General features: G+C 47.8%; 2 protein-coding genes across 4 annotated transcripts in view; both read right to left on the bottom strand.

Annotated features, from left to right (window-relative positions):
* The window catches only part of GP6 (glycoprotein VI platelet), a 28,330-nt gene extending 24,141 nt beyond the window's left edge, over positions 1 to 4,189 (bottom strand). Inside the window, exons 1-2 of the mRNA XM_027097324.1 lie at positions 4,123 to 4,189; positions 3,840 to 3,875 (exon numbers count right to left, since the gene is read on the bottom strand). The gene's annotated coding sequence lies outside the window, so the exon portion shown is untranslated. The remainder of the gene's footprint in view (positions 1 to 3,839; positions 3,876 to 4,122) is intronic.
* Positions 4,190 to 13,421: 9,232 nt separating this feature from the next.
* Positions 13,422 to 25,515, bottom strand: part of RDH13 (retinol dehydrogenase 13) — a 17,737-nt gene continuing 5,643 nt past the window's right edge. Inside the window, exons 3-7 of one of the 3 annotated variants that reach the window (XM_027097326.1) lie at positions 24,698 to 24,853; positions 21,766 to 21,942; positions 20,453 to 20,665; positions 19,590 to 19,691; positions 13,422 to 14,540 (exon numbers count right to left, since the gene is read on the bottom strand). In XM_027097326.1, coding sequence (XP_026953127.1) covers positions 14,257 to 14,540; positions 19,590 to 19,691; positions 20,453 to 20,665; positions 21,766 to 21,942; positions 24,698 to 24,853 — 932 coding nt within the window. In that variant the 3' untranslated portion in view covers positions 13,422 to 14,256. Of the gene's footprint in view, positions 14,541 to 17,075; positions 18,222 to 19,589; positions 19,692 to 20,452; positions 20,666 to 21,765; positions 21,943 to 24,697; positions 24,854 to 25,515 lie in introns of those variants that run through there. The other 2 variants (XM_027097327.1, XM_027097328.1) reach the window with 2 other exon arrangements.

The following is a 25,515-nucleotide window of genomic DNA, read 5'->3' as shown; positions in this document are numbered from 1 at the left end:
ACACCACCAAACTAATGCTAGAGCTCATCAATGAACTTGGTAAAGTTGTAGGATATAAAATTAATATACAGAAATCTGCTGCATTTCTATACACTAACAACAAAACATCAGAAAGAGAAATTAAGGAAACAATCCCATTTACCATTACATCAAGAAGAATGAAATTCCTAGGAATAAACCTACCTAAGGAGATAAAAGACCTGTACTCAGAAAACTATAAAACATTGATGAAAGAAATTGAAGATGACACAGAGAGAAAGATACATCATGTCTATGGATTGGAAAAATTAACACTGTTAAAATAGCCATACTACCTGAGGCAATCCACAGATTCAATGCAATCCCTATTAAAATGCCAATGGCATTTTTCACAGAACTAGAACAAATAATTCAAAAATTCTTATGAAAACACAAAAGACCTCAAATAGTCAAAACAATCTTGAGAAAGAAGTATAGAGCTGGATTTATCACACTCCCCACTTCAGTCTATACTACAAAGCTACAATAATCAAAACAGTATGGTACTGGCATAAAAACAGACATATAGATCAACGGAACAGGACAGAAAGCCCAGAAATAAACCCACTTAATCTGCAACAAAGAAGGCAAGAACATACAGTGAAGAAAAGACAGTCTTTTCAATAAGTGATGCTGGGAAAACCAGGCAGCTACATGTAAAAGAATGAAGTTACAACATTCTCTAACACCATATACAAAAATAAACTCAAAATGGATTAAAGACCTACATGTAAGCTTGGAAACCATAAAATTCCAAGAATAAAATATAGGCAGAACACTCTTTGACATAAATTGTAGCAATATTTTTTTAATCTATCTCCCTAAAGCAAAGGGAAAAAAAGCAAAAATAAACAAATGGGACTTAATTAAACATAAAAGCTTTTGCACAGCAAAAGAAAACACTGACAAAATGAAAAGACAGGGATTTCCCTGGTGGTCCAGTGGTTAAGAATCTGCCTTCCAATGCAGGGGACTTGGGTTCGATCCCTGGTCGGGGAATTAAGATCCCGCATACCGCGGGGCAACTAAGCCCTCATACCGCAACTACTGAGTCCGCGCACCACAACTAGAGAGCCCGCATGCCACAACTACAGAGCCCATGCGCTCTGGAGCCTGTGCACCACAACTACACAGTCCACGTGTTCTGAAGCCTACGCACCACAACTAGAGAGAAGTCTGCATGCCACATCGAAGAGCCTGTGGGCCACAACAAGAGATCCCACGTGCCACAACTAAGACCCAATGCAGCCAAAAATAAATAAATAAATAAAGATTTTAAAAAAATGAAAACACAACCTACTGAATAGGAGAAAATATATGCAAATGATACGACCAACAAGGAGTTAGTACCCAAAATATGTAAACAGCTTATACAAAGCACCAGCAAAAAACCCCAAACAACCTGATTTAAAATGAGCAGAAGAACTGAATAGACATTTTTCCAAAGAAGACACACAGATGGCCAACAGGCACATGAAAAGATGCTCAATATCATTAATCATCAGAGAAATGCAAATTAAAACCACAACGAGGGACTTCCCTGGTGGCGCAGTGGTTGAGAATCCGCCTGCTAATGCAGGGGACACTGGTTCGAGCCCTGGTCCGGGAAGATCCTACATGCCACGGAGCAACTAAGCCTGTGCACCACAACTACTGAGCCTGCGCTCTAGAACCCGTGAGCCACAGCTACTGAAGCCCACGTGCCTAGAGCCTGTGCTCCGCAACAAGGGAAGCCACTGCAGTGAGAAGCCCGCGCACTGCAACAAAGAGAAGCCCTCGCTTGCCGCAAGCAGAGAAAGCCCACGTGCAGCAATGAAGACCCAATGCAGCCAAAAATAAATTAATTAATTAAAAAAACACACACACACAACGAGATATTCTCTCACACCAGTCGGTATGGCTATCATCAAGAAGACCACAAATAACAAGTGTTGGCAAGGATGTGGAGAAAAGGGAACCCTCATACACTGTTGGTGGGAATGTAAACTGGAGCAGGCACTATGGAGAACAGTATGGAGACTTCTCAAAAAACTAAAAACAGAACTACCACTACTGGGTATACATTCGCAAAAAAATGAAAACACGAATTCTAAAAGATACATGCACCCCGATGTTCAGAGCAGTACTATTTACAAGAGCCAAGACATAGAAGCAATCCTAATTGTCCATCAGTAAATGAATAGACAAAGAAGATGTGATATACAGGTATATACAATGGCATATTAATCATTAAAAAAATCTTGCCGGGCTTCCCTGGTGGCGCAGTGGTTGAGAGTCCGCCTGCCGATGCAGGGGACACGGGTTCGTGCCCCGGTCCGGGAGGATCCCACATGCCGCGGAGCGGCCGGGCCCATGAGCCATGGCCGCTGAGCCTGCGCGTCCAGAGCCTGTGCTCCGCAACGGGAGAGAGGCCACAACAGAGAGAGGCCCGCGTACCGAAAAAAAAAAAAAAAATCTTGCCATTTGTGACAACACGGGTGGATCTAGAGGGTATTTTGCTAAGTGAAATAAGTCAGAGAAAAGACAAATACTATACGCTCTCACTTATATGCGGAATCTAAAGAACAAAACAAACAAAATGAAAATAGAGTCACTGAACCAGAGAGAAATAAACGGGTGGCTGCCAAAATAAGTGCAGGGGTTTAAGAAGTACAAACCTTAAGTCATCTAATAAATAAGTGACAGGGACGAAATATACAGCACAGGGGATGTGGTCAATAATAATGTGCCCTCGGCAATGGGAAAACCTCAATAAATGTTATCTAGCAATTGTTAACATTACACAATGACCCCTAATCTGAGCAAAATGTTGTTGTCTGAGCTTGACATGCATTGTATCTTAGCTGATGCAACAGCATTCTTCTTCTTCTCTTTTTTTTTTTTTGGCCATGCCCCCCGTGGCTTGTGGGCTCTTAGTTCCCCAACCAGGGATTGAACCTGGGCCATGGCAGTGAAATCGCCAAGTCCTAACCACTGGACCCCCAGGGAACTCCCGTTATTTCATTTTAGAAAGAAGGAACTTGGGACCCAAATGCAGGAAACTGCTTGCAAAATGTCCCAGAACCAGTCAATGTTGAGGTCTTCATTTTAAATAACTTTTTTTTTTTTTTTTTTTTTTTAGTGGTACGCGGGCCTCTCACTGCTGTGGCCTCTCCCGTTGCGGAGCACAGGCTCCGGACGTGCAGGCTCAGCCGCCATGGCTCACGGGCCCAGCCGCTCCATGGCATGTGGGATCCTCCCGGACCGGGGCACGAACCCGTGTCCCCTGCATCGGCAGGCGGACTCTCAACCACTGCGCCACCAGGGAAGCCCGAGGTCTTCATTTTACTGCAAGTCTGCCTCCTGAGTAAGAGTACCTTCCTGTGAACAAATCTTCTATAGATGAGGGAGATGGAAGCAGTTGAGGTGATAGCAAATGGAAAGGACACACAACACACCCAATGGGTGATGGTCCCATACCCACAGGGGGGTCTGGTGCCCGTACAAATGTCCCCAGTTCTCTGTGTCTGCGTTGTGAATGTCGACCTCAACTGTGTTCCCTTTCTGCATTATTTGAAAACCTGGGCATTCCCTTCTTGACTCATCTGTGCTGATGGGGAATAGCAGGGGATCAGGAAGCTTTCCAGAGAAGGGGAGAGGTTTTCCACCAAAGATTGGCATAATGGTGAAGAATTAAAACATTAAAAACAAATAACACGACGAGTGGATGAAGAGATGGTGCAGGTTAAAGGCTGGGATGCTTTCAAGGCTACTCAAGCTCATCCCTCAGTCCACTCGGCCCAATTCAGGTTCTCTAGGCAGAAAAGGGAGAAAACACTCACCCGTTTGGGCCCGAATCCTTTGATCCCAGCAAGACACTGAAACAGAGAAAGACTTGGTAAGAGATGTCTCCCGATAATACAGTGGTTCCCAAACACCTGAGCTCAGGGCATCACGTCTAGACCAAACTGAAGAAAAGTGGCCCTATGGGTGATCCCTCTGTAAGTCACTGACCCCAGGACTTCATAAAGGAAGAGTCCCACAAGAGGAACCCAGGTTATAAACCTCTTAGCTACATCCTCTTCCCTCACCAGCCTCCCACACAACTTCCCTTGCCCCACTCACCAAGTCCAAGAAGAAAAATGACCCCCAGGGACATGGCAGTGCCTAAGTCCACAGCTCCACACCACGCAGCACAGCCGACTGGGCAGCAGATCTTCGCAGCAGGACACGCCCGTGGAGGGGACAGCCTGGGGCTTTAAACCCCTTGCCGAGGAGTGACAACATCCCCTGCTCAACATAAAGGGGAACCGCTCCTTGTGCAAGACTGGGGCTTTGCCTCTCAGCCCTTCACCACATCACCCCGCTGGGCATGAGTTACTCTGTGGGTTTCCTGCTGTGATCTTACAGCCACAGAGACGTGGGAGATTTGTGCCAGGCCCTCCACCATGATTTGTTTATCTGCCATCGAAGAACTGAAGGCAGCTTTACCCACCCCCAAAAATATGAGATGAAATGTAGTTCGAAAAGACTGAATCTAATATATGAAACTACTAGGGATGGTGTTGCAGACCTAAAGCGAACTGGAGGATGTGGTGGAGAGCAATGTGGGTCCAGGGAAGGTGCCTGGAAGACCAGTTCTTTTGTAGGATTTGGATTGATTCTCTGTAGTAACAGTGGGTATGAAAAGGTTCAGCTAAGAGTAAATTTTTCCTGAATGGCTGCATTCCAAGGTTTATGTCCTGACCAAAAATCTCTGATGGGGGCATTAATATCAACTCACTAGAAATGAGTGTTTTAGTTTGCTTGGGATGATCAATGACCCTCCTTTAATCTGAGAAACATGTAAATCCCTGAGTATCTGATGTCTTATATAGGCTTCTTTTTTAAAAAATTAACTTATTTCTTTCTTTATTTTTGGCTGTGTTGGGTTGCTGCACGCAGGCTTTCTCTAGTTGCGGTGAGTGGGGGCTACTCTTCATTGCGGTGCGCGGGCTTCTCTTGTTGCGGAGCATGGGCTCTAGGTACACGGGCTTCAGTAGTTGTGGCACGCAGACTCAGCAGTTGTGGTGCACGGGCTTAGATGCTCCACGGCATGTGGGATCTTGCCAGACCAGGGCTCAAACCCAAGTCCCATGCCTTGGCAGGCGGATTCTTAACCACTGCGCCACAGGGGAAGTCCGGAACATCTTTTCTTATCCCTAGCATAGCAAGTAATTTTTCAAGCTTTATTGAGGTGTAATTGCTATGCAAATAAATTTTTACATATTTAATGTATACATCTTGATGGATTTGGACATATAGCAGGTAATTTTTTTTTAATGAATCCTGGACATCATGTATGAACATCTGAGTATCTTGTGACCTTCTTCCTCCACAGAATATATCATTTTCATTTGTCAGGAAATTATAGTAGGAGCATATTCCTGTTATTACATGTAACACTGAAATGAATTGCTTTGAGCGTTTATACATATAGATTCTATCAAATATTTGAGAGTTGTTGATGGCTTATGGTAAATGCCAGTTGCTCCTTATTTTCAGATGTGTACACAGGTGCACTGTCACTCTTTGCCCAGCCATACCCTGTGGTGACTTTAGGAGAAACTGTAATTCAGGATCTACGTATGATCTTTTTACTCTGTCCAAGCAACATGGTGAAGGTGACTTCATGAACTGTATCAAGCAGAGCTATAATAGATTCCACATCTCCCCAGTGACAGCAGCCCACGGTGGGATCTGCAGGTGTATGGCTCGTACAAGACTTTCCCCTATAAATGGAAAAGCTCCAGTAAACCACTGAAGCTCATAGTCACAGGTAAGGAATCTACGGCTCGGACACCCTCTCCATCCCTGTGAACTCCCTGGGCCCCTAAACGGACTCGCTCAGGCTGTGGGAGAAGAAAAGGCAGCTCCCTGCAGTGGGATGTGTTACCCACCTATGATCTTCCCAGCCCCTTTCTCAGACTGGGTCACCTCCATGTCAGTGTGTGACATAAAAGGGCAAGTGGAAATCCAGATTCACTGCCTGTATCCAGTAAAAATGTCCTGAAGCCCTTAGGTGCCTGACCCGGGCCTGGGCAACCCTGGGGGCGCAGGGATGCCTTTGAGAAGATGGCAACACACAGGGGGATGCAGGCAGATTATTTTTCCACAAGTTTTTTTTTTTTGGGGGGGGCGCTGCATTGGGTCTTCGTTGCTGCACACGGGCTTTCTCTAGTTGAGGCGAGCGGGGGCTACCCTTCATTGCGGTGCGTGGGCTTCTCATTGCGGTGACTTCTCTTGTTGCAGAGCACGGGCTCTAGGCGCTCGGGCTTCAGTAGTTGTGGCACGCGGGCTCAGTAGTTGTGGCTGTAGAGCGCCGGCTCAGTAGTTGTGGCGCCTGGGCTTAGTTACTCCGCGGCATGTGGGATCTTCCCGGACCAGGGCTCGAACCCGTGTCCCCTGCATTGTCAGGCGGATTCTTAACCCACCGTGCCATCAGGGAAGCCCCCCTGTAGGACCTTTTGAGTCACAGTAAGGACTCCTGGGTGAGAGGAACAGTAACGGAGACTGAATGAATCAGGGAGAAAAAGAGACACAGAGGAAACAAGGACAGAATTGGAGAGGCCTCAAGCTCCTGACAGGTGTAGCAAGACAGGAAGCATGCTTTCTGGGCGTTAGGAAGATGTGCTCAGGTTAAATCGGGAGGGAGCGGGGGCGGCGCCCGCCCATTCACCACCTTGCCTCTCTTCCTTCCCAGGTGTGGACAGAAAACCCTCCCTCTCGACTCACTGAGGCTCCTCCTCCAAGAAGACCCCCTCTAAGAAGCTCAGTCTGCAGTATCACTCAGAGACCTGGTGTGACGCTTTTGTTCTTTCCAGGAATGGAAGAGTAGAATTTGCCCAGAACCTAAGCTCCAAGTACAGAGCTGGGGCTTTTGAGGCCGACTTTCCTGTGAATGCCATCTTCCTGATGCACCCGGGGACCTACGGATGCTACCACGGTCTACACAAGAACTTCCCCTACCTCTGGTCAGAACCCAGTGATGTCCTGATGCTCCCAGAGAGCTCCCAGAGAGAGGTGAGGGGACCCCACGCTTCCCATCTGCTCCCGGGACTCCCAGACTATGGCAGCAGCTAGCTAGAGGCAGTTCTTTTGCTTTCAGTTAATGAAAATTAAATAAAACTTAAAATTCACTTCCTCAGTGCCCTGCAGCCACTGAGTGCCTAACGGCTCCCATATGGGACAGCACAGCCCTAGAGAATCAGTAGTAAAACTCAAATGATAAAGGACATTTCCATCATTGTATGAGGGTCTATGGGGCAGAGCCATTTTCAAATGTCAGCTTGTTGACCTGTGACCAAAGAGTCCCTGAGGGGGATTGCAGACCCAGCGCTACTGGGGTTGAAAACATGGGGCAGAGATGGAGGGGATCTTAGCCCTGAAAAAGCACCAGTGAGGGACTTCCCTGGCTGTCCAGTGGTTAGGACTCCAAGCTTCCACTGCAGGGGACACAGGTTCCATCCCTGGTCAGGAAACTAAGATCCCACGAGTTTCAGCCAAAAAAAAGGTATTAAACCAAAAAACAAAAAACTTCATAAAACCCAAAACTAACCAAAAGCTGGCTTTTAAAAAATTAATTCCATTAATTAAAGCTTCCACCTTTAGGGACTTCCCTGGTGGTCCAGTGGTTAAGACTTCACCTTCCAATGCAGGGGGTGCAGGGTCGATCCCTGGTCCAGGAGCGAAGATTCCCACGTGCCTGACAGGAATGTGGACTTCGCTGGTGGTGCAGTGGTTAAGAATCCACCTGCCAATGCAGGGGACACGGGTTTGAGCCCTGGTCTGGGAAGATCCCACATGCCGTGGAGCAACTAAGCCCATGTGCCACAACTACTGAGCCTGCAACTACTGAGCCTGCGAACTACTGAGCTCACGTGCCACAACCACTGAACCCCGCGCGCCTAGAGCCCATGCTCCGCAACAAGAGAAGCCACCACAATGAGAAGCCCGCGCACGGCAATGAAGAGCAGCCCCCGCTCACCGCAACTAGAGAAAGCCCGCGCGCAGCAACGAAGACCCAACGCAGCCATAAATAAATAAGTTTATTTTAAAAAAGAAGCAACATTGTAACCGATTCAGTAAAGACTTTAAAAATGGTCCACATCAAAAAAAATCTTAAAAAAAAATTCCACCTTTAAAAAAAAAAAAAGAAAGAAAAGCAACAGTGAGTAATATTGTTGGGGCATCCCCTGCTCCAGGTGAAGTTAGTCTGAGGTGAGGGAAATCAGGGGCAGCCCCAGCTGTTGATCATAATTCTCATAATCCGTTTAGACCTTCACCTCCATACAGTATTGATAAGTTACTTGAAGAGCCCTGTAGTAGTTTCCTAGTGCTGTCTTACAAATTACCACAAAGTTGGTTGCTTGAAAGAACAGGAAACTGACATTATGCTAAGTGAAGTAAGCCAGCCACAGAAAGATAAACACTGTATAATTCCACTTCTATGAGTGGTCAAAATCACAGAGACAGAAAATAGAATGGTGGGTGCCGGGGCCTGGGGGGATGGGGACAAAGGAATGAGCAAATATTTAATGGATACAGAGTTTCAGGTTTGCAAGATGCAAAGAGTTCTGGAGATAGATGGTGGTGAGGGTCGCGCAACAGTGTGCATGTCTTTAATACCACTGACCTGTACGTTAAGAAGAATTAAGATGGTAGATGTATGTTATGTGTATTTTATCCCAATAAAAAATTGGAAATTTTTAAATAAATAAAAATTTTTAATTGTAAAAATGTACAATAAAAAAAACTATTCTCTCACAGTTCTGGAGGCCAGAAGTCCAAAATCAAGGGTCATCAGGGTTGGTTCCTTCTGGAGGCTTTGAAGGAAAATCCACTCCATGCCTCTATCCCCGCTGCTGGTGGACGCAATTCTTGGCCTCCCTTGGCTTCTAGCGGCATCGCTGCAATCTCTGCCCTCCATTTTCTCCTTTTCTGCCTCTAATAAGCACACTCATCATTGGATTTAGGACTCACCCTAATCCAGGACTGGAGGACTCAAGATCCTTCCCTTAATTACATCTTCAAGACCCTTATTTGTAATACCAAATAAGGTCACATTCTGAAGTTCTGGACAGACACATCTTGGGAGGGGAGAGGGGCACTGTTCAACCCACTACAAGTCATTATCCCCTAAAATGTTGCTTCATTACTTGGAAGAAAAAAATCAGTCCTAAGGAATTCCTTGGGCATCCAGTGGTTAGGACTCTGTGCTCTCACTGCTGAGGGCCCAGGTTCAATCCCTGTTCGGGGAACTAAGATCCCACAAGCCGTGCAGCGTGGCCAAAAAAAAAAAATCAGTCCTAGAAGCAACCATTGCCTTCAGCTAGGGCTTATGATCTGGCGAGAGGAGAGCAGAATAGTTATACTCCTATCCACCCACTGACCAACTGCTCTTATGCAGTTAACAACCTGAACAACGCCATGCTATGATTCTGGTACTCAGGAGTTCTCAGTTCAAACAGGGCTACCTGGCTGAGAATGATCAAACCGGGCGGATGAGAAAACAATTGTGATACTAGGCAGAGTAACTGTGCCCCAGAGATGTCCACACCCTCCTCCCCAGAACCTGGGAATCCGGTACCACAGAGAGGAATTATGGTTGATTTAAGGTTGCAAGTAAGTAGACCACCCTGGATTAACCCAGCAGGCTGAGTGCATCACAGGGGTTTCTGAATGTAGAAGAAACAGTGTCAGAGTGATGTGATATAGGAATGACTCAACTCGTCGTTGATAGATGTGAAGATGGAGGAAGGGGCCGTGAGCAGACGAGGTCAGGCCGCCTCTGGACGCTGGGAAAGGCAAGAAAACAGATTCTTTCCCAGAACCTCCAGAGGGCAGCCGTGCCAACACCTTGATTTAAGCCCAGTGAGACCCATTTGGACTCTGACCTCCAGAATCATAAGACATCAGTGTTGTTCTAAGCCACGAAGTTTGTGGTAATTTGTTACCGCAACTGTAGAAAACTATGATGACTTTCAAATCTGGGGCTTCTGTTTAGACTGTTAGGCATAAGGTACACGGATATATTGTACAACATGGGGAACAGAGCCAACATTTTATAATAACTGTAAATGGAGTATAATCTTTTAAAATTGCGAATCACTATATTGTACACCTGTAACGTATAATATCGTACATCAACTATACTTCAATTTTTAAAAACAACTTTTGGGAATTCCCTGGCCATCCAGTGGTTAGGACTCCACAATTTCACTGCCAAGAGCGTGGGTTCGATCCCTGGTTGGGGAACTAAGATCCTGCAAGCCCCGTGCCTCGGCCAAAAATAAAGAAATCAGAGTTTTTAAAAGTCTGGGGCTTCTGGGGACTTCCCTGGTGGTCCAGTGATTAAGACACCGTGCTTCCAGTGCACGGGGCGGGGTTCCATCCCTGGTCAGGGAACTGAGATCCCACATGCCCAGCAGCGAGGCCAAAAAAAAAAAAAGAGTCTGGGGTTTCTGATGTGAGACTGGGCAAGTTTCCACATCAGGAATTTCTCTGTCTCTGTCCCCAGATGCTGCCCCGGGGAACCACGATGCAGAGAACGTCGTCCGCTTCGCTCCGGCTGCAATGTCTCTGGTGATCCTGGGGGTCTTCCTGGTTGATGCCTGGTTCAGCAGAAAGGATTTCAAGAGGAAGTCAAGAGCTCGTTAGCCTCAGCCGACCGCGGAGGAGCCCTCATAACTGTGAACCACACCCCAAGATTCTCCGCTGCACAATGCTTCATTCGAGTGCACAGCTCTGGCCACTGCTCGTGTTCCCTTTGGGGAGACCCTGGAGCGGAAGACGTCACGACAACGGTGGAGGCTGGCAAGGAGGAGTCATCAGCCCTTGGTTCAATCCACAACTTCTCTCCCCACGTCAGCTTCCCCGTGCTTCTCCACGCTCTCTGGCACTTGTGATCCTAGGCTCTTCCGAAATCTTCCATCCTCAGCTTCGGGGGTTCAAGACAAGTTTTCTCCTCTCTCTGACTCACCCCCCTCTGCTTTTTCTTCTTCTCAATTCCATTTCATCAGATCCACCAAATCTTCTCCGTCAACCTACACCTTCTCTTGCCACGCCGTCCAACCCCGGGAATATCCTCCTAGTGTGTCACCTCTAAGGAGATGACCCCACTCCTGAATTTCCAGCCCCAAAGGGCTCCTTGGAAGGACTCTCATTTTAAGCTCTCTCTTGGACACATGTTAATGATGGTTGGTCCTGGCCACGTGGGGAAAATAGTGCCTACTCGTGAGGTACTGTGTTTATCTCCTGTCCCTCTCTCTACTCTCTTGCTGCAGGTCTATGGTGTCCACGCTGGCTGGGGTCCAGGCACATAAGTCCCATCCACCCACATTTCACTATGCCCTCATTGAACATTTCTCCCATACGATGTGTTTTAAAATAACAGCAATAAAATAAAATAAAATAAAAATAACAGCAAAATAGTGTTGGTGCTTACTAACAGCTGCAAAATGTTCCTTTTCTTGGATGTGCCATTATTTGCTTAAGATGACCCGTATTGCTGGCTTTTACGTTGTTTCCAGCCTTGCTGCATTAAAGAAATGCAACTGACATGCTTTCACAAATGTCATCAACACATCATGTTTCCCACACGCATGTATATTCATAGGCTACATTTTGAGGGAGGAATTGCTGAGTCTGCATCTGTAAACTGAACAGGTACCAACAAGGAGATTCTGCCCTGAGGAAGTCCTTGATGGTGTGTGTAAGCGGGGGAGATAGATGGAAAAACTATCCCCAAGCCTGGTCACAGCTTTGGCTTCACTCCACGTTACGGGCTGGAGTGTGAAGGGCAAAACCCCCCAAAGATGCTATCTTTCACTGAAAATCTTAAGCTCCATGATGTATTTAGTTTAAGGCTACTCGTTAAATTCTGAAATTCTTCTCCTGCATATACCTTTTTTTTTAAAACTGGATTCTTTTGCCTAGTGCAAGGATTTGCCCTCCTTAAATACAGAAAAGGCATTCCATAAATATATTTCCAGGTGGCAATTCCACGTAGCATAATGTTTTCAAGGTCTATCTATGTTATGGCATGTGTCAGTGCTTCATTCCTTTTTTTTATTTTTATTTTTTTCAGTACGTGGGCCTCTCACTGTTGTGGCCTCTCCCGTTGCGGAGCACAGGCTCCGGACGCGCAGGCTCAGCGGCCATGGCTCACGGGCCCAGCTGCTCCGCGGCATGTGGGATCTTCCCGGACCGGGGCACGAACCCATGTCCCCTGCATCGGCAGGCGGACTCTCAACCACTGCGCCACTAGGGAAGCCCTCATTCCTTTTTTATGACTGAATAATATTCCATTGTATGGATAGACCACCATTCATCTGGTGATGGACACTTGGGTTGCTTCCACTTTTTGGCTGTTGTGAATAATGTTTTTCCGAACTTGGGTGGAAAACAATCTGGCAGTTCCTCAAGTTGTTACCACATGACAGCAATTCTGCTCTTAGGTGTATATCAACTGAATTTTTGGATTCTCATTTTTGGAGGTAGGGGGGTGGCTTCTTTTGGTGGAAGTGTTTGATAATTCCTATCTGTGCCCATGCATTTCTGTGTAGAGAGCTGTTGGCTTTGGGGTGATTTGCACATTTCTTGTTCAATGTATTCCTAAATATATATTTAACACTTGTGATTGCTACCATAAAGTTTTTAGTACAAGGGTGCCCTCTGCTGTCAGGGTAATGAAGTACAGCTTTTTACTAGATGACTAGCAAATAGGGGGAGTTTTAAGTCCTTGATTTTTTTTTTCTTTTTTTCTTTCAAAATCCTCATTTTTCTTTCTCTCTCCTTTTTCCCTTCACCATGCAGTATACAAAAGGTACCTCTCCCCTTTAATTTCAATTCTCTTCTCTCAAAGGAGGGTCACGTTTCCAAGACCGTAGTAGTCAGTGCCCTGATGTGTCTGAATGCTTTTTTACTATTTTCACACCTTTCTTTCTGGTGGTGGTTTTCACACAACTACTATGTATAAAATAAATAAGGTAAAATGATATATTGTACAACACAGGGAATATAGCCAATATTTTATAATAACTATAAATGGAGTATAACTTTTAAAAATTATGAATCACAGGACTTCCGTGGTGGCGCAATGGTTAAGAATCCACCCGCCAATGCAGGGGACACGGGTTAGGAGCCCTGGTCCGGGAAAATCCCACATGCCACGGAGCAACTAAGCCCGTGCGCCACAACTCCTGTACTCTAGAGCCCGTGAGCCACAACTGAGTCCACATGCCACAACTACTGAAGCCCATGCTCCTAGAGCCCGTGCTCTGCAACAAGAGAAGCCACCGCAATGAGAAGCCCAGGCACCGCAAGGAAGAGCAGCCCCCGCTCGCCGCAACTAGAGAAAGCCCGCACGCAGCGACAAAGACCCAATGCAGCCAGAAAAATACATAAATAAATTTTTTTAAAAAATTGTGAATCACTATGTTGTACGCCTGAAACTCATATAATATTGTAAATCAGCTATACTTTAAGTCCAAAGGACTTTTACCTGAACCGTCTGAGACTAAGTTGCAGACCTGATGCCCCACCATCTAAATCCTGATGGTTTTTCCTGCAAACAAAGACGTTCTCGTACATAACCACAGTGCAATCAACGAAATCAGGACATTAATATAAGGCTGCACCGTCTTTAGAGGTTATGTGGGAGACACGTTCTCATGCAGTTGCCACAGTCTCCAGCTACCCAGAAAGCCCAAAATATTAAATAAAACCTTCATTATAGATGAGTGACCCTCTGCCCATGGATTCTCCACAGCTGGTCTCATATTTCATGCCCAGTCTAACTCCCCCGAAATCCACTCCCAGGTATGGTCCCCAGGTTCATCTCAGCCAGACCCTGCAATGCACCAGCGTGTGAGCTGGGATTCGCCACAGGTGATGAGGCGGACCTCGAGATGATGAACATCATCTTGTGAGGCACCTGCTTGAGGAAGGACCACGACCATCCCTCAAGGGGTGCTGGTCTCCAGCAACGGGGGTGTTCTCAGGGAAACTGAGCAGCTCAAGATCTTCAGGTTCGTCCACACCAATGACCCAATCCCAGGTCTCAGGTGGGTTCCAAGAATGCTTACTTCATTTCCTTGGAAGCTCTGCCACTGTGATAAGAAGACCCCTCGCCGGATTTTCAGCAGCGCCTGCCCTGCAGCTTCAGGAGGACCTCTGGGTTTCGTGACATGTCTTCCATAGGAGATAGGCTGCCCTGAGTCAGTCGCCTGTACTGTTTTCCGTTACGACCTGTTTCCCAGCACCTTGCCTGTCAGCTGCACTCCACCCCAATGAAGCCCAGGTGAGAACAAGCGAGGCCCCCGTGTGCTGGTGACTAGCTCCACCTGACCCCACCCTCGGCTCGCTCACAGACCCACAAACATATCCAGATCCGCCTCCATCCGTGGTTCTCGACCGAAGGCGAGTTTCCCTCCTCGGGGACGTGGGGCAATGTCTGCAGACAGTTCTGGGGGTCTCACCCGGCTGGTGGGGGCTACTGGCATCTGGTGGGTAGAGACCAGGACTGCTGCTCGACATCCTACAGCGCACAGGACAGACCCCTGCCCCACAGCAAAGAATTATCCGGCCCCAAGTGTTAGCAGCGCTGGTGTTGGGAAACCCTGTTTGAAGTCCGTTACCTTCTGCCTTTCCCTGGGGGGCTTTTGTGGGTTCTAAGATGAGCGCATGACCTCAGCCCAATTTGACAAATAAAAGAGAAATGCTTCTCTCCCCGTCACGGGGCAAAAAACAAGAAAACAGGTGGCCCAGATTGGCTCTGACAGTCATCTCGTGACCCACCCCCCAAAGAGACTGCACTAGTTTCTTCCTCCGGCTGCTGTAACAAACACCATCACCTTGGTGACTTAGAACAACATAAATGTATTCCCTCACACTTCCAGAGGCCGGAAGTCCAAATTCAAGGTGGCGGGGCTGGGCGGGGTGGGGAACACACCCTCCAGCAGCTCTGGGGGAGATTCTGTTCCTTGCCCTTTGCAGCTGCTGGGGGGTCCAGCCATTCCTCGATTTGAGGCTCCGTCACCCATCTCTGCCCTCAATCCCCTCATTGCTTCCTCCTCTGCTCTGTCTTCTAAGGACACTTGTTGGATTTAGGTTCCACCCAGATAATCTAGGACAATCTCACCTCGAGATCCCCAATTACGTCGGCAAAGCAACTTTTTCCAAATTGGCTCCCGTTCACAGGTATTTGGAGTTAGGACTTGGACGTATCTTTTAGGGGGAGGCACCCCACCATTCAACCTGTTACAAACACCCAGCCTTGGAATGACGTTGCACTGGTAACTGTCAGACCGTCATCTTGCAGTAGGAATCTTGACGATGTCACTGAACTCAAAGCCTGCCACACCCCTGGGCTTCTACTTCTGTGAAATAGTGTTCCTTCTTGCTTTTGCCTGGGGTGAAAGTCAGCTCAGCTTACATCCTTTGAGTATGTCCTGTCATCAGCAGCCCAAGGCATCCTGACAGAATTCCCAAGCCCCAGAGTGAGGTGTGAGGATTTGACCCTGACTTGGTTTCCCTTTGTGAAGAACCCACCCTCTGAAGCACTGTCCTTTCACGTTGCATTCCCGGGTCTGTTTATTCCTTTGCACCATCTCCTCTCTAGGCTTCTGTGGCTCTGGGTTTTGTTTTGCATTGTTTTGTTTGAGACTGGTTTCTATCATCTTTCATCAGTCTGAAGGTCGTAGCTAGGTTTGTGAATCACCTCAAAGCCTTCAGAGAAGTAGACGGCGATTAGGTTGATGTGTGAGTTAACATTTGTGATCCTTGGGGTTTCCGTTTCAGAAAGGAAGCAGATATTGGTTGTGAAGGTTTGTGGTTAGCATTAGCCCTGAGGTGTGTTGCTCACACCTACATAATAGACAAATCGCCCTGTGATTAGCTGTTCTCCTGGGCATTTAGACCTCTAACGCTCCCCCCAAAAAGAAAGTGGGTTCTAGAATCAGACTTTGAATTCCAGCTCCTCTTCTTGCTAACACACTCTCAAGTTTTTTTCTTCTTTTTTAGCGGGTAGGGAGTTTGTGATTTTAAAAATCTGTTCTTCCCAGTCAATTTGCTTGCAAGCCACACTAGTGAAGCTGACTCCTTTTTTTTTTTTTTTTTTTTTTTTTTAAATTTCTTTTGGCCTCGCCACGTGGCATGTGGGATCTTAGTTCCCTGACCAGGGATCGAACCCATGCCCCCTGCAGTGGAAGCGCAGAGTCCTAACCCCTGGACTGCCAGGGAAGTCCCTGAAGCTTATTCCTCTTTATTTGAGCAGAAGGGAACGCATGGGAAGTACACTGGGGGTGCTAAGGAAGCAGATTTTGAAAGGGACAGAGCGGTAGGCAGAAAAGAGGGTCCTCCCAAACGTGTCCACATCCTAGTCCCCAGAACCCTGTTACTTTACAAGGCAAAGGGGGGATTAAGGTGGATGATGGGATTAAAGTTGCTAATCAGCTGACTTTAAAGGAGGAAGATGATCCTGGATTATCCGGATGGGCCAAGTGATATCACAAGAGTCCTTAAGAACAGGAGATGGAGGCAGAAGCGGGAGAAACAGAGAGATGGCAGCGTGAGAAGGACCTGGCCTGCCACTGTCTGCTCTGCAGATGAAGGGGCCACAGGCCAAGAAGTGCAGGCGCCTCCAGAAGCTGGAAAAACTAAGGAAACAGGTTCTCCCTGGGAGCCTCCAGAAGGAACCATACCTGTTCACTCTTTTTTTTTTTTTACTTTTATTTGAGTATAGTTGATTTACAACGTTGTGTTGGTTTCAGGTGTAGAGCAAAGTGATTCAGTTATACATACACACGTATTCATTCTTTTTCAGATTTTCTCACACAGGTTATCACAGAATACTGAGTGGTATCCCTGTGCCATACAGTAGGTCCTGGTTAGCTAGCTTATATAGCAGTGTGTGTATGTCAATCCCAACCTCCTGATTTATCCGTCCCCATCACACACACGTTTCCCCTCTGGGAACCGTAAGTCTGTTTTCTGATATCTGTAAGTCTGTTTCTGTTCTGTAAATAAGTTCGTTTGTATCATTTTTTAATTAGATTCCACATATGATGATATCATATGGTATCTTTCTCTCAGAACTGTTCGCTCCTTGCGTTCAGCCCAGAGAGGCCCACTTCGGGTCCCTCCAAGGGCCGCCCACAGCATGGCAGCTGGCGAGTGGGGATGGGAGGGAAGGTCGTGATCCCAGGCATCCTGTTTCCGCAGTGGTTCCTCCGCACCATGCTGTCCCCGGCGTGACGCGGCGATAACAAGGCCAGGTCTGAGTCGGTCTGTTCCTGGAGGGCATCCCCAGCACCTTGCCAGGGTCTGGCACACAGAAGGTCCTCAGTAAACGTCCAACGGCAAGGAATATGCAGCGGCCACTCTCCAAGCCCAGCGATAACTCACGGCCATCCAATGAGGTAGTCAGGTTATTCCGCACAGTTTACAGCTGGAGAAACCAAGGCTCAAGAGGAGACTGGAGGTGTGCAAGGTCCAACGGGGGACCATGAACTCAAGCATCAGCCAGACAACTTGCCCATGGCCATCCAGGCCCCCACATGGCCCACACCAGAGGGAGCTGATGCCGCACCCCAAAATTCCTGGTTTGGATTCCCAAGGGAGGCATCTGATGGCCCAGCTCACCTGTTGGCAGCAGGGCACACTGTACCAGCCAGCCCCTGGGTCAAGTGCTCACCGGCTGTCCAATCCACTGTGGCCAGAAAAGGGGCAATACTGCCACCTAGAGGACGCTTCAGGCATGGCAGCCAGCATTCTTTGGCCAATACTGCCACCTAGAGGGTGCAGTGGCCATGGCAGCCAGCATTCCTTGGCCAATACTGCCACCTAGAGGGTGCTTCAGGCATGGCCGCCAGCTTTGGTTGGTTGCTGTTCCACCTTGGTGACTGCCTCCCTGGTGGCTTTCATACCTGCTCCAAGGAGTTATTTGGGGAGGCGCTGTCCCCTCTCAGAGGATCCATAGGACATCTCCAAGCCCACAAGGCGGGCACTCTCAGCCCAAAGCCTCCCGGCTACCTCCTCATCCTCAGCTTCCGGGGCCGGAGCCTTCTCTTTGAGTCCCTCAAAGTACTTTCCAGAAACGCCCTCCAACTCCTCCGCCACAGCCAGGTAGGTGCTGGGCTGGGCCGCCAGCTGGGGGCTCTTGACCAGCAGCCAGAAGATGGGCCCTGCATCGGCCCACAGAGAGTTCAGTCCACACATTCAGAGAGGAAGATACAGAAAGCCCAGCACCACCCCAGGTGCCTCAGGGCCCACAAAGGCCAGAAGTTTCCCTGGAGTCCCACAGAGCTCTCCTCCAGGCCTTTACCCCTCTGTTTCCCAACACCAGGAGCTCCCTTCCCTGGCACTGCCCAGACAAATAATTCCAGATGCAGGGACCAGCTTGAAAGCTGCCTCCTCCAGGAAGCCCCCCTGGCTTTTCCCAGGCAAACAGAAGGTCCCCCTCCTCTATGTCAGCCCCAAGTCCTCATCCCACCTGATCTTTCTTTAAAGTAGCTTCTGTGTATTGAGTGTCTCCAGTGCCAGCTTCAGCTTAAGGTCCCTGATACCTAGCCCCCACCAACTAAATGTTTTTCAGGATTATAAACACTAGTTATAAAGCTCTAATTATTTATTCGGCCAGGAATTGTGCTGGCTCTTTTAGGGAAGTCTCATCTAATCCTCCCCACTGAGGCAGGTACTATTATGACCCTCATTTTGCAGATAAGGAAAGGGAGTTTCGGAGAGAAGTCACTTTGCTGGGTGGCCCAGCTAGTTTGGGATGAAACTGGAGTTAGCCCAAGCATGGCCAGACTTCAGGAAGTCAGCTCCATGACCTCCACCTCTGAAACAGTCTCATCAAACAGGCTCTGGCCTGTTTCCCGGGGCTATTCTGAGGCTGGCAGGCTGGGCAGACATATGAAAGTGACTCAGTACCAGGGAAGATACAGGGCAGGGGGCAGAGCAAAGCCCCTGAGATAGTCTCTGAGTGTGATGTTAATCTTATGTGTGAACTTGACAGGGCTAAGGGATGTCCAGAGAGCAGGTAACGTTATTTCTGGGGTGTCTGTGAGGGTGTGAAGAGATTAGCATTTGAATCAACAGACTATGTAAAATCCACCCTCACCAATGTGGGTGGGCACCATGCAGTTAGTTGGGGGTGAAAACAGAACAAAAAGGTGGAGAAAGGACGAATTCTCTCTCTCTCCTTGAGCAGGGACATCCATTTCCTCCTGGCCTCAGACACTGGCGCTCCTGGCCTTCGACTTGGACTGGGACTTACGCCATCGGTTCCCCTGGTCCTCAGGCCTTTGGGTTTGGACTGCAACTACACCGTCAGCCTTCCTGGGCCTCTGGCATACAGATCAGATCCTGGGACTTCTCAGGCCCCACAGATGCATGAGCCAATCCCCCCTAATAAATCTCTCTAAATATCTATGTACATCCTATTGGTTCTGTTTCTCAGGAAGACCCTAATACACTGAGGGAGGGTCCTGAGCCCCAAGCTAGGAGGACAGGGGTTCAGTTAAGGGACCCCAAACTGGGAGGGGACTTACCGAGCGTGAAGCTGGAGAAGGTGGAGCTGTGCATGCCCGTGTGTCTGCCCAGCTCTGTCCTGGCCACGCCAGGGTGCAAGGCATTGACAGTCACACCCGTGCCTGGGGAGAGAAGGAAAAAGTGAGGCAGGCAGACGTCAGGGTCACCCCAACCATCCTAGGGGGCTCCCCCTGAATCCATGTCGCCCTCTTGCTCTGACACCTCCACATCCCCAGTTTCACTTGCAAGGCAGCTCTGTCTCATGGCTGCCCAGGGCAGAGCCTCTGAACCTGAGTGTGTAAAAATCACTTGGAGGGCTTGAGAAGCCCAGACCGCCGGGCTCCACCCCACAGAGTCTGAAGCAGTGGGTCAGGGTGGGGTCTGAGATGCTGCAATTATGACAAACACCCAGGTGAGCTGACACTGCTGGTCTACTGACTCTTTGAGAAGCAAAGGCAAAGGGCAGACTTTTCAACTGCAGCACTATGGACACTGAGGTCAGATGATTCTTTATCCTGTGCCTTGTAGGAAGCTGAGCAGCATCGCTGGCCTCTGCAGACTAGATGCCAGGAACATCACCCAACCTGCCCCTGCTCCGCAAACTGACAGCGAAAAATATCTCCAGGTGTTGCCAAAGCTTCACTGGTCTAGAGCACCAAAGGCTCAGGTGCCTGTCCGGGATGAGCAGAGGAGGATGCTGTGATTGGTCAGTGATGTCTGCTTCAGGCACCAGCGGGGAGCGTGGTGGTGAGCGTGTCATACGTTTGCCTACTCGGTCCTGGAGTCAATGCTTGACCTCCCGTCCACCCAGAGTCACAGCAGGACTGTTTCGGGCTCAGAGCTAAAGGAAAGGGGAGACCAGCGAGGCTCGCCACACACACACCTTGCAGCCGCCGGCTCAGCTCCTTGGTGAAGAGGACAACAGCCAGCTTGCTCTGGCAGTAGGCTGCCTTAGTGTCATACTTCCTCTTCTCCCAGTTCAAGTCCTCGAAGTCTATGTGCCCAGCAACGTGGGCCAAGGACGAGAGGTTGATGACGCGCGAAGGAGCAGAGGCTTTCAGCTTGTCCAGCAGCAAGTTCGTCAAAAGGAAGTGACCTGGATGATGGAAAACGAAAAGATAACTTTCACTGAGTTCTTGTCCCGTGCATAGGACCATACTGAGAACATCACCTTATTTCATGCTCCCATAACCCATTTTTCTCAACAGGGTCCAACTTTGCGCCCCCCACCAGCAGGCATTTGGCACCACCTAGAGACAATTTTGATCATCACAACTGTGGACAGTAGAGGGAGTGTTTCTGCCACCTAGTGGGTGGAGGCCAGGGATGCTGCTAAAAATCCTACAATGTGGGAGTTCCCTGGTGGCCTAATGGTTAGGATTCTGGGTTTTCACTGCTGCAGCCAGGGTTCAATCTCTGGTCAGTGAACTGAGATCCCACAAGCCGTGTGGCATGTCAAAAAAAAAAAAAAAAACCTACAATGTACAAGACATTCCCGATAACAAATTGTCACAAAGCCTTGTGATAACCCTCTATGAGGTCAGCTAGAGAAGAGATGCCTTCTGTCTCCCAAAATCCTTTCTCCATTTCTTCTTCAGTGATAGAATTTTGGGTTATGCATGAGACTGCCCAGTGAAAGACTACATTTCCCAGACTCCCTTGCAGCTCCATCAGGTCACATGACTGAGTCCCAGCCCAAAGGGGGTGAAGGGTAGTCACATGTGTTATGGGTGAATTGTGTCACCCTCCCCAACTCCCCTAAAAAAATATGCCCTACCCTCCAGTACCTCAGCATGTGACCTTATTTGGAGAGAGGGTCTTTAGAGAGGTGATCAAGGTAAAATGAGGCCATTAAGGTGGGCCTTAATCCTATATGATTGGTGTCCACCCAACGTCCATCACCCTTACTAACGGACTGCAGATGCATTCAGGGTGACAAAAGATAAGCTGACACAGTGAGAGAAGGACAGAGACTGGGGGACAGACAGACAAAGAGACGAATGGCCACGAGGCTGAGGGAAGGTCCAAAGGACTGAGGGTCCAGCGATGAACAGGCGATTCCCTGAGCTGCCAGGTGACCCTGCTCATGGCTGCCTGGCCACATGCAGAGAGGAAGACCCCACCCGGAGCCTGTGTCTGGCCCACGGGGGCTCCTGCTCACGTCCCAGGCCGACGCCACACAGCCTGCAGCCTCACCCAGGTAGTTAACGCCAAGCTGCATCTCAAAGCCATCCTCGGTGGTCCAGTGGGGGCACCGCATCACGGCTGCATTATTGATCAGGATGTGCACTCGCTCCTCCTCTGGAAGACAGGGGTGAGGACAAATGTGTGACTCAGTTTCCCCTTCTGTAATAGGGGTGATGATACAACCTGCTGGGTAGAACAGCTTCGTTATTATCTATTCGACAAGTATTTTCTGCAACCTAAGTGTCCATCGACTGAGGAATGAATAAAGAAGATGTGGTACCTATATACAATGGAATATTACTCAGCCATAAAAAAGAATGAAATAATGCCATTTGCAGCTACGTGGATGGACCTAGAGGATTATCATACAAAGTGAAGTCAGTCAGAAAGAAAAAGACAAATACCATATGATATCACATGTGGAATCTAAAAAAATGATACAAATGACCTTATTTACAAAGCAGAAATAGACTCACAGGCATAGAAAACAAACTTATGGTTACCAAAGGAGAAGCGGGGGAGGGATAAATTAGGAGCTGGGGATTAAAATATACACATCACTATATATAAAATAGATAACCAACAAGGACCTACCTATTGTTTAGCACAGGGAACTATATTCAATATCTTGTACTAACCTATAATGGAAAAGAATCTAAAAAAGAATTTGTGTGTGTGTGTGTGTGTGAGCGTATGTGTATATAACTGAATCACTTTGCTGTACACCTGAAACTACAAAAACACTGTAAATCAACTATATTTCAATAAAAATTTAAAAAATACACACACAGGAATACCCTGGCAGTCCAGGGGTTAGGACTCCACGCTTCTGCTGCAGGCGGCACAGGTTCCATCCCTGGTCAGGGAACTAAGATCCCACATGCCATGCAGTGGCCAAAAAAAGACCAAAAAACCCCCAAAAAACACAAGCTAGCCACAAGAATAGAAGGGAAAAGTTCTGCCTGTAATGATCTCCAAGATAGAACCGGGGAGAAAAAACAAGGGGCAGCACCAGGTATGTAACAGGCTCCGCTTTGTACAAAAAAGCCAAGGGGAAGTGTTTCCCCGTTTGCTTTATAAATGGTCCCCAGAAGGACACACAAGAGGTAGAGCACTGAACACATCTGAGGACGGCATGCTGGAAGCTAATGGCAGGCGTGGCGGGAAGATGTTTTGCTGTATCCCCATTTGCACTTTCTGAACGTTTAACCCTGCAAATGTTATTCCTGTTTGAAAAAAAATAAATTCTTAAGTGGTTCTGAGACCATGTGGTGGGGAGCAAAAGGAGTGAGTCAGGCATCAACGTGACGGAAGTGCAGAGAAATGCCAGCCTGATCCCTGGATTTGCAAAAAGAAACACCCAGGAAAGAATGTGGGAGCTCCAGACGCTCTGCACTAACTCTTAGTTACCTATTGTCACAGCCACGTAGCCCAGCGGCCCGGGCGCTCCTCGGAAGCAGAGCCTGAATCTGACTCACGTCTGTGTCACCTGCGTCACCCAAGAGTCAGAGAGCCTTAGGAAATGTTGGCTGAATCAGTGTTTGTGCCCTTCTCCACCTAACTCTTCCTCCCTCCTTGGCCTCTGCTTCTTGTAGGATCCAAGCACACATAGGACTTAGTTTTCCTAGACAGCAGTCAGTTAACTTCTTCTGTAAAGGACCAGGTAGTATATACTTCTGGCTTTGCAGGCAATATGGTCTGTCTCTACTAAACTCTGCCCTCCCAGGACCAAAGCAGCCACAGATAATACATAAACCAATGGGCATGGCTGCATGCCAATAAAACTTTATGGAAACTAAAATCTGAATTCTGGGAACTCCCTGGCGGTCCAGTGGTTAGGGCTCTGCGCTTTCACTGCCAAGGGCGCCAGTTCCATCCCTGGTCCAGGAACTGAGATCCCACAAGCTGGGGCTTCCCTGGTGGCACAGTGGTTAAGAATCCGCCTACCAATGCAGGGGATGCGGGTTCGAGCCCTGGTCCGGGAAGATCCCACATGCTGCAGAGCAACTAAGCCTGTGTGCTACAGCTACTGAGCCTGTACTCTAGAGCCTACGCTATAAAGCCCACAAGCCACAACTACTGAGCCCACACACCACAACTACTGAAGCCCGTGTGCCTAGAGCCCATGCTCCACAGCAAGAGAAGCCACCGCAATGAGAAGCCCGAGCACTGCGACAAAGAGAAGCCCCCGCTTGCCACAACTAGAGAAAGCCTGCACGCAGCAACAAAGACCCAACACAGCCAAAAATAATAATAATAATAATTAATTAATTAATAAAAAAAAAAAAAAAAAAGAAATCCCAGGACTTCCCTGGTGGTGCAGTGGTTGGGCATCCGCCTGCCAATGCAGGGGACACAGGTTCGATTCCTGGTCCGGGAAGATCCCACATACTGTGGAGCAACTAAGCCCGTGCGCCACAACTAGTGAGCCTGCACCCTAGAGCCCACAAGCCACAACTACTGAGCCCGCGTGCCACAACTACTGAGCCCACACGCCTAGAGCCCATGTTCCACAGCAAGAGAAGCCACCACGATGAGAAGCCAGCGCACCACAATGAAGATTAGCCCCCACTTGCCACGACTAGAGAAAGCCTACGTGCAACAACAAAGACCCAATGCAACAAAAAATAAATAAATAAATTTATTTAAAAAAAAAAAATCCCACAATGCGGCACAGCCAAAATAAGATAAAGTCTGAATTCCATACAATGGTCACATGTCGTGAAATGTTGTTCTTTTCATTTTCTCTCCCCCATGTAAAAATGAAAAATATGTAAATGTGAAAATGTCAGAGAGAAAAAAATGTAAAATCTTTACCCAAAGGCTGAACGAAAACAGGTGGCAACCAATACCTGGCTCTAGGACCTGCCTGGTGTAATTCCCTCCTCACAGCCTGGCCGCCCAAGTCCTCGCTCTACAAGGCCAGTGTCATCCCTCTTACCTTCAATGATCTTCGCTGCAAACTCTCGGATGGACCTAAGGGAGGCCAAGTCCAGGTGCCGGGCGTTGACGCGGTGATTAAGGGTCTCCCCTCGAATCTCCTTGGCTGCTGCCTCACACTTCTCCAAGTCTCGACAGGCCAGAATGATGGTACCTCCTGGAAGAGCCAGACCAAAAAAAAAAAAAAAAAAAAAACACTTTTTAATGAAATTTTTAAAAAAACTTCCACTCCTGAAGCAACCTAAACGTCCATCAGCAGAGGAATGGATAAAGAAGATGTGGTACATATATACAATGGAATACTACTCGGCCATAAAAAAGAACAAAATAATGCCACCTGCAGCAACATGGATGGACCTAGAGATTGTCATACTGAGGGAAGTAAGTCAGACGAAGAAAGACAAATATCAGGTGATATCACCTATATGTGGAATCTAAAAAAAGGGTACAAATGAAGTAATGTACAAAACAGAAGTAGAGTCAGTATGTAGAAAACAAACTTATGGTTACCAGGGGATGGGGGGATAAATTGGGAGACTGGGATTGACATATACACACTATTATATATAAAATAGGTAACTAATGAGAACCTGCTGTATAGCACAGGGCGCTCTACTCAATACTCTGTAATGACCTATATGGGAAAAGAATCTAAAAAAAAAAAAAGAGTGGATATATGTATACATATAACTGATTCACTTTGCTGTACACCTAAACAACATTGTAAATCAACTATACTCCAATAAAAATTTTTTAAAAATTAAAAAAAAAAAATTATACCCCAATAAAGATGTTAAAAAAAAAAAAACTAAAAAAAAA

The sequence above is a fragment of the Aethalodelphis obliquidens genome, unplaced genomic scaffold, assembly GCF_003676395.1.
Source record: "Aethalodelphis obliquidens isolate GAN/ISIS:26980383/991018 unplaced genomic scaffold, ASM367639v1 scaffold113, whole genome shotgun sequence".
Classification (NCBI taxonomy): Eukaryota; Metazoa; Chordata; class Mammalia; order Artiodactyla; family Delphinidae; genus Aethalodelphis; species Aethalodelphis obliquidens.
Note: the sequence above shows the minus strand (reverse complement) of the source record. Positions and strands in the feature narration are given on the sequence as shown.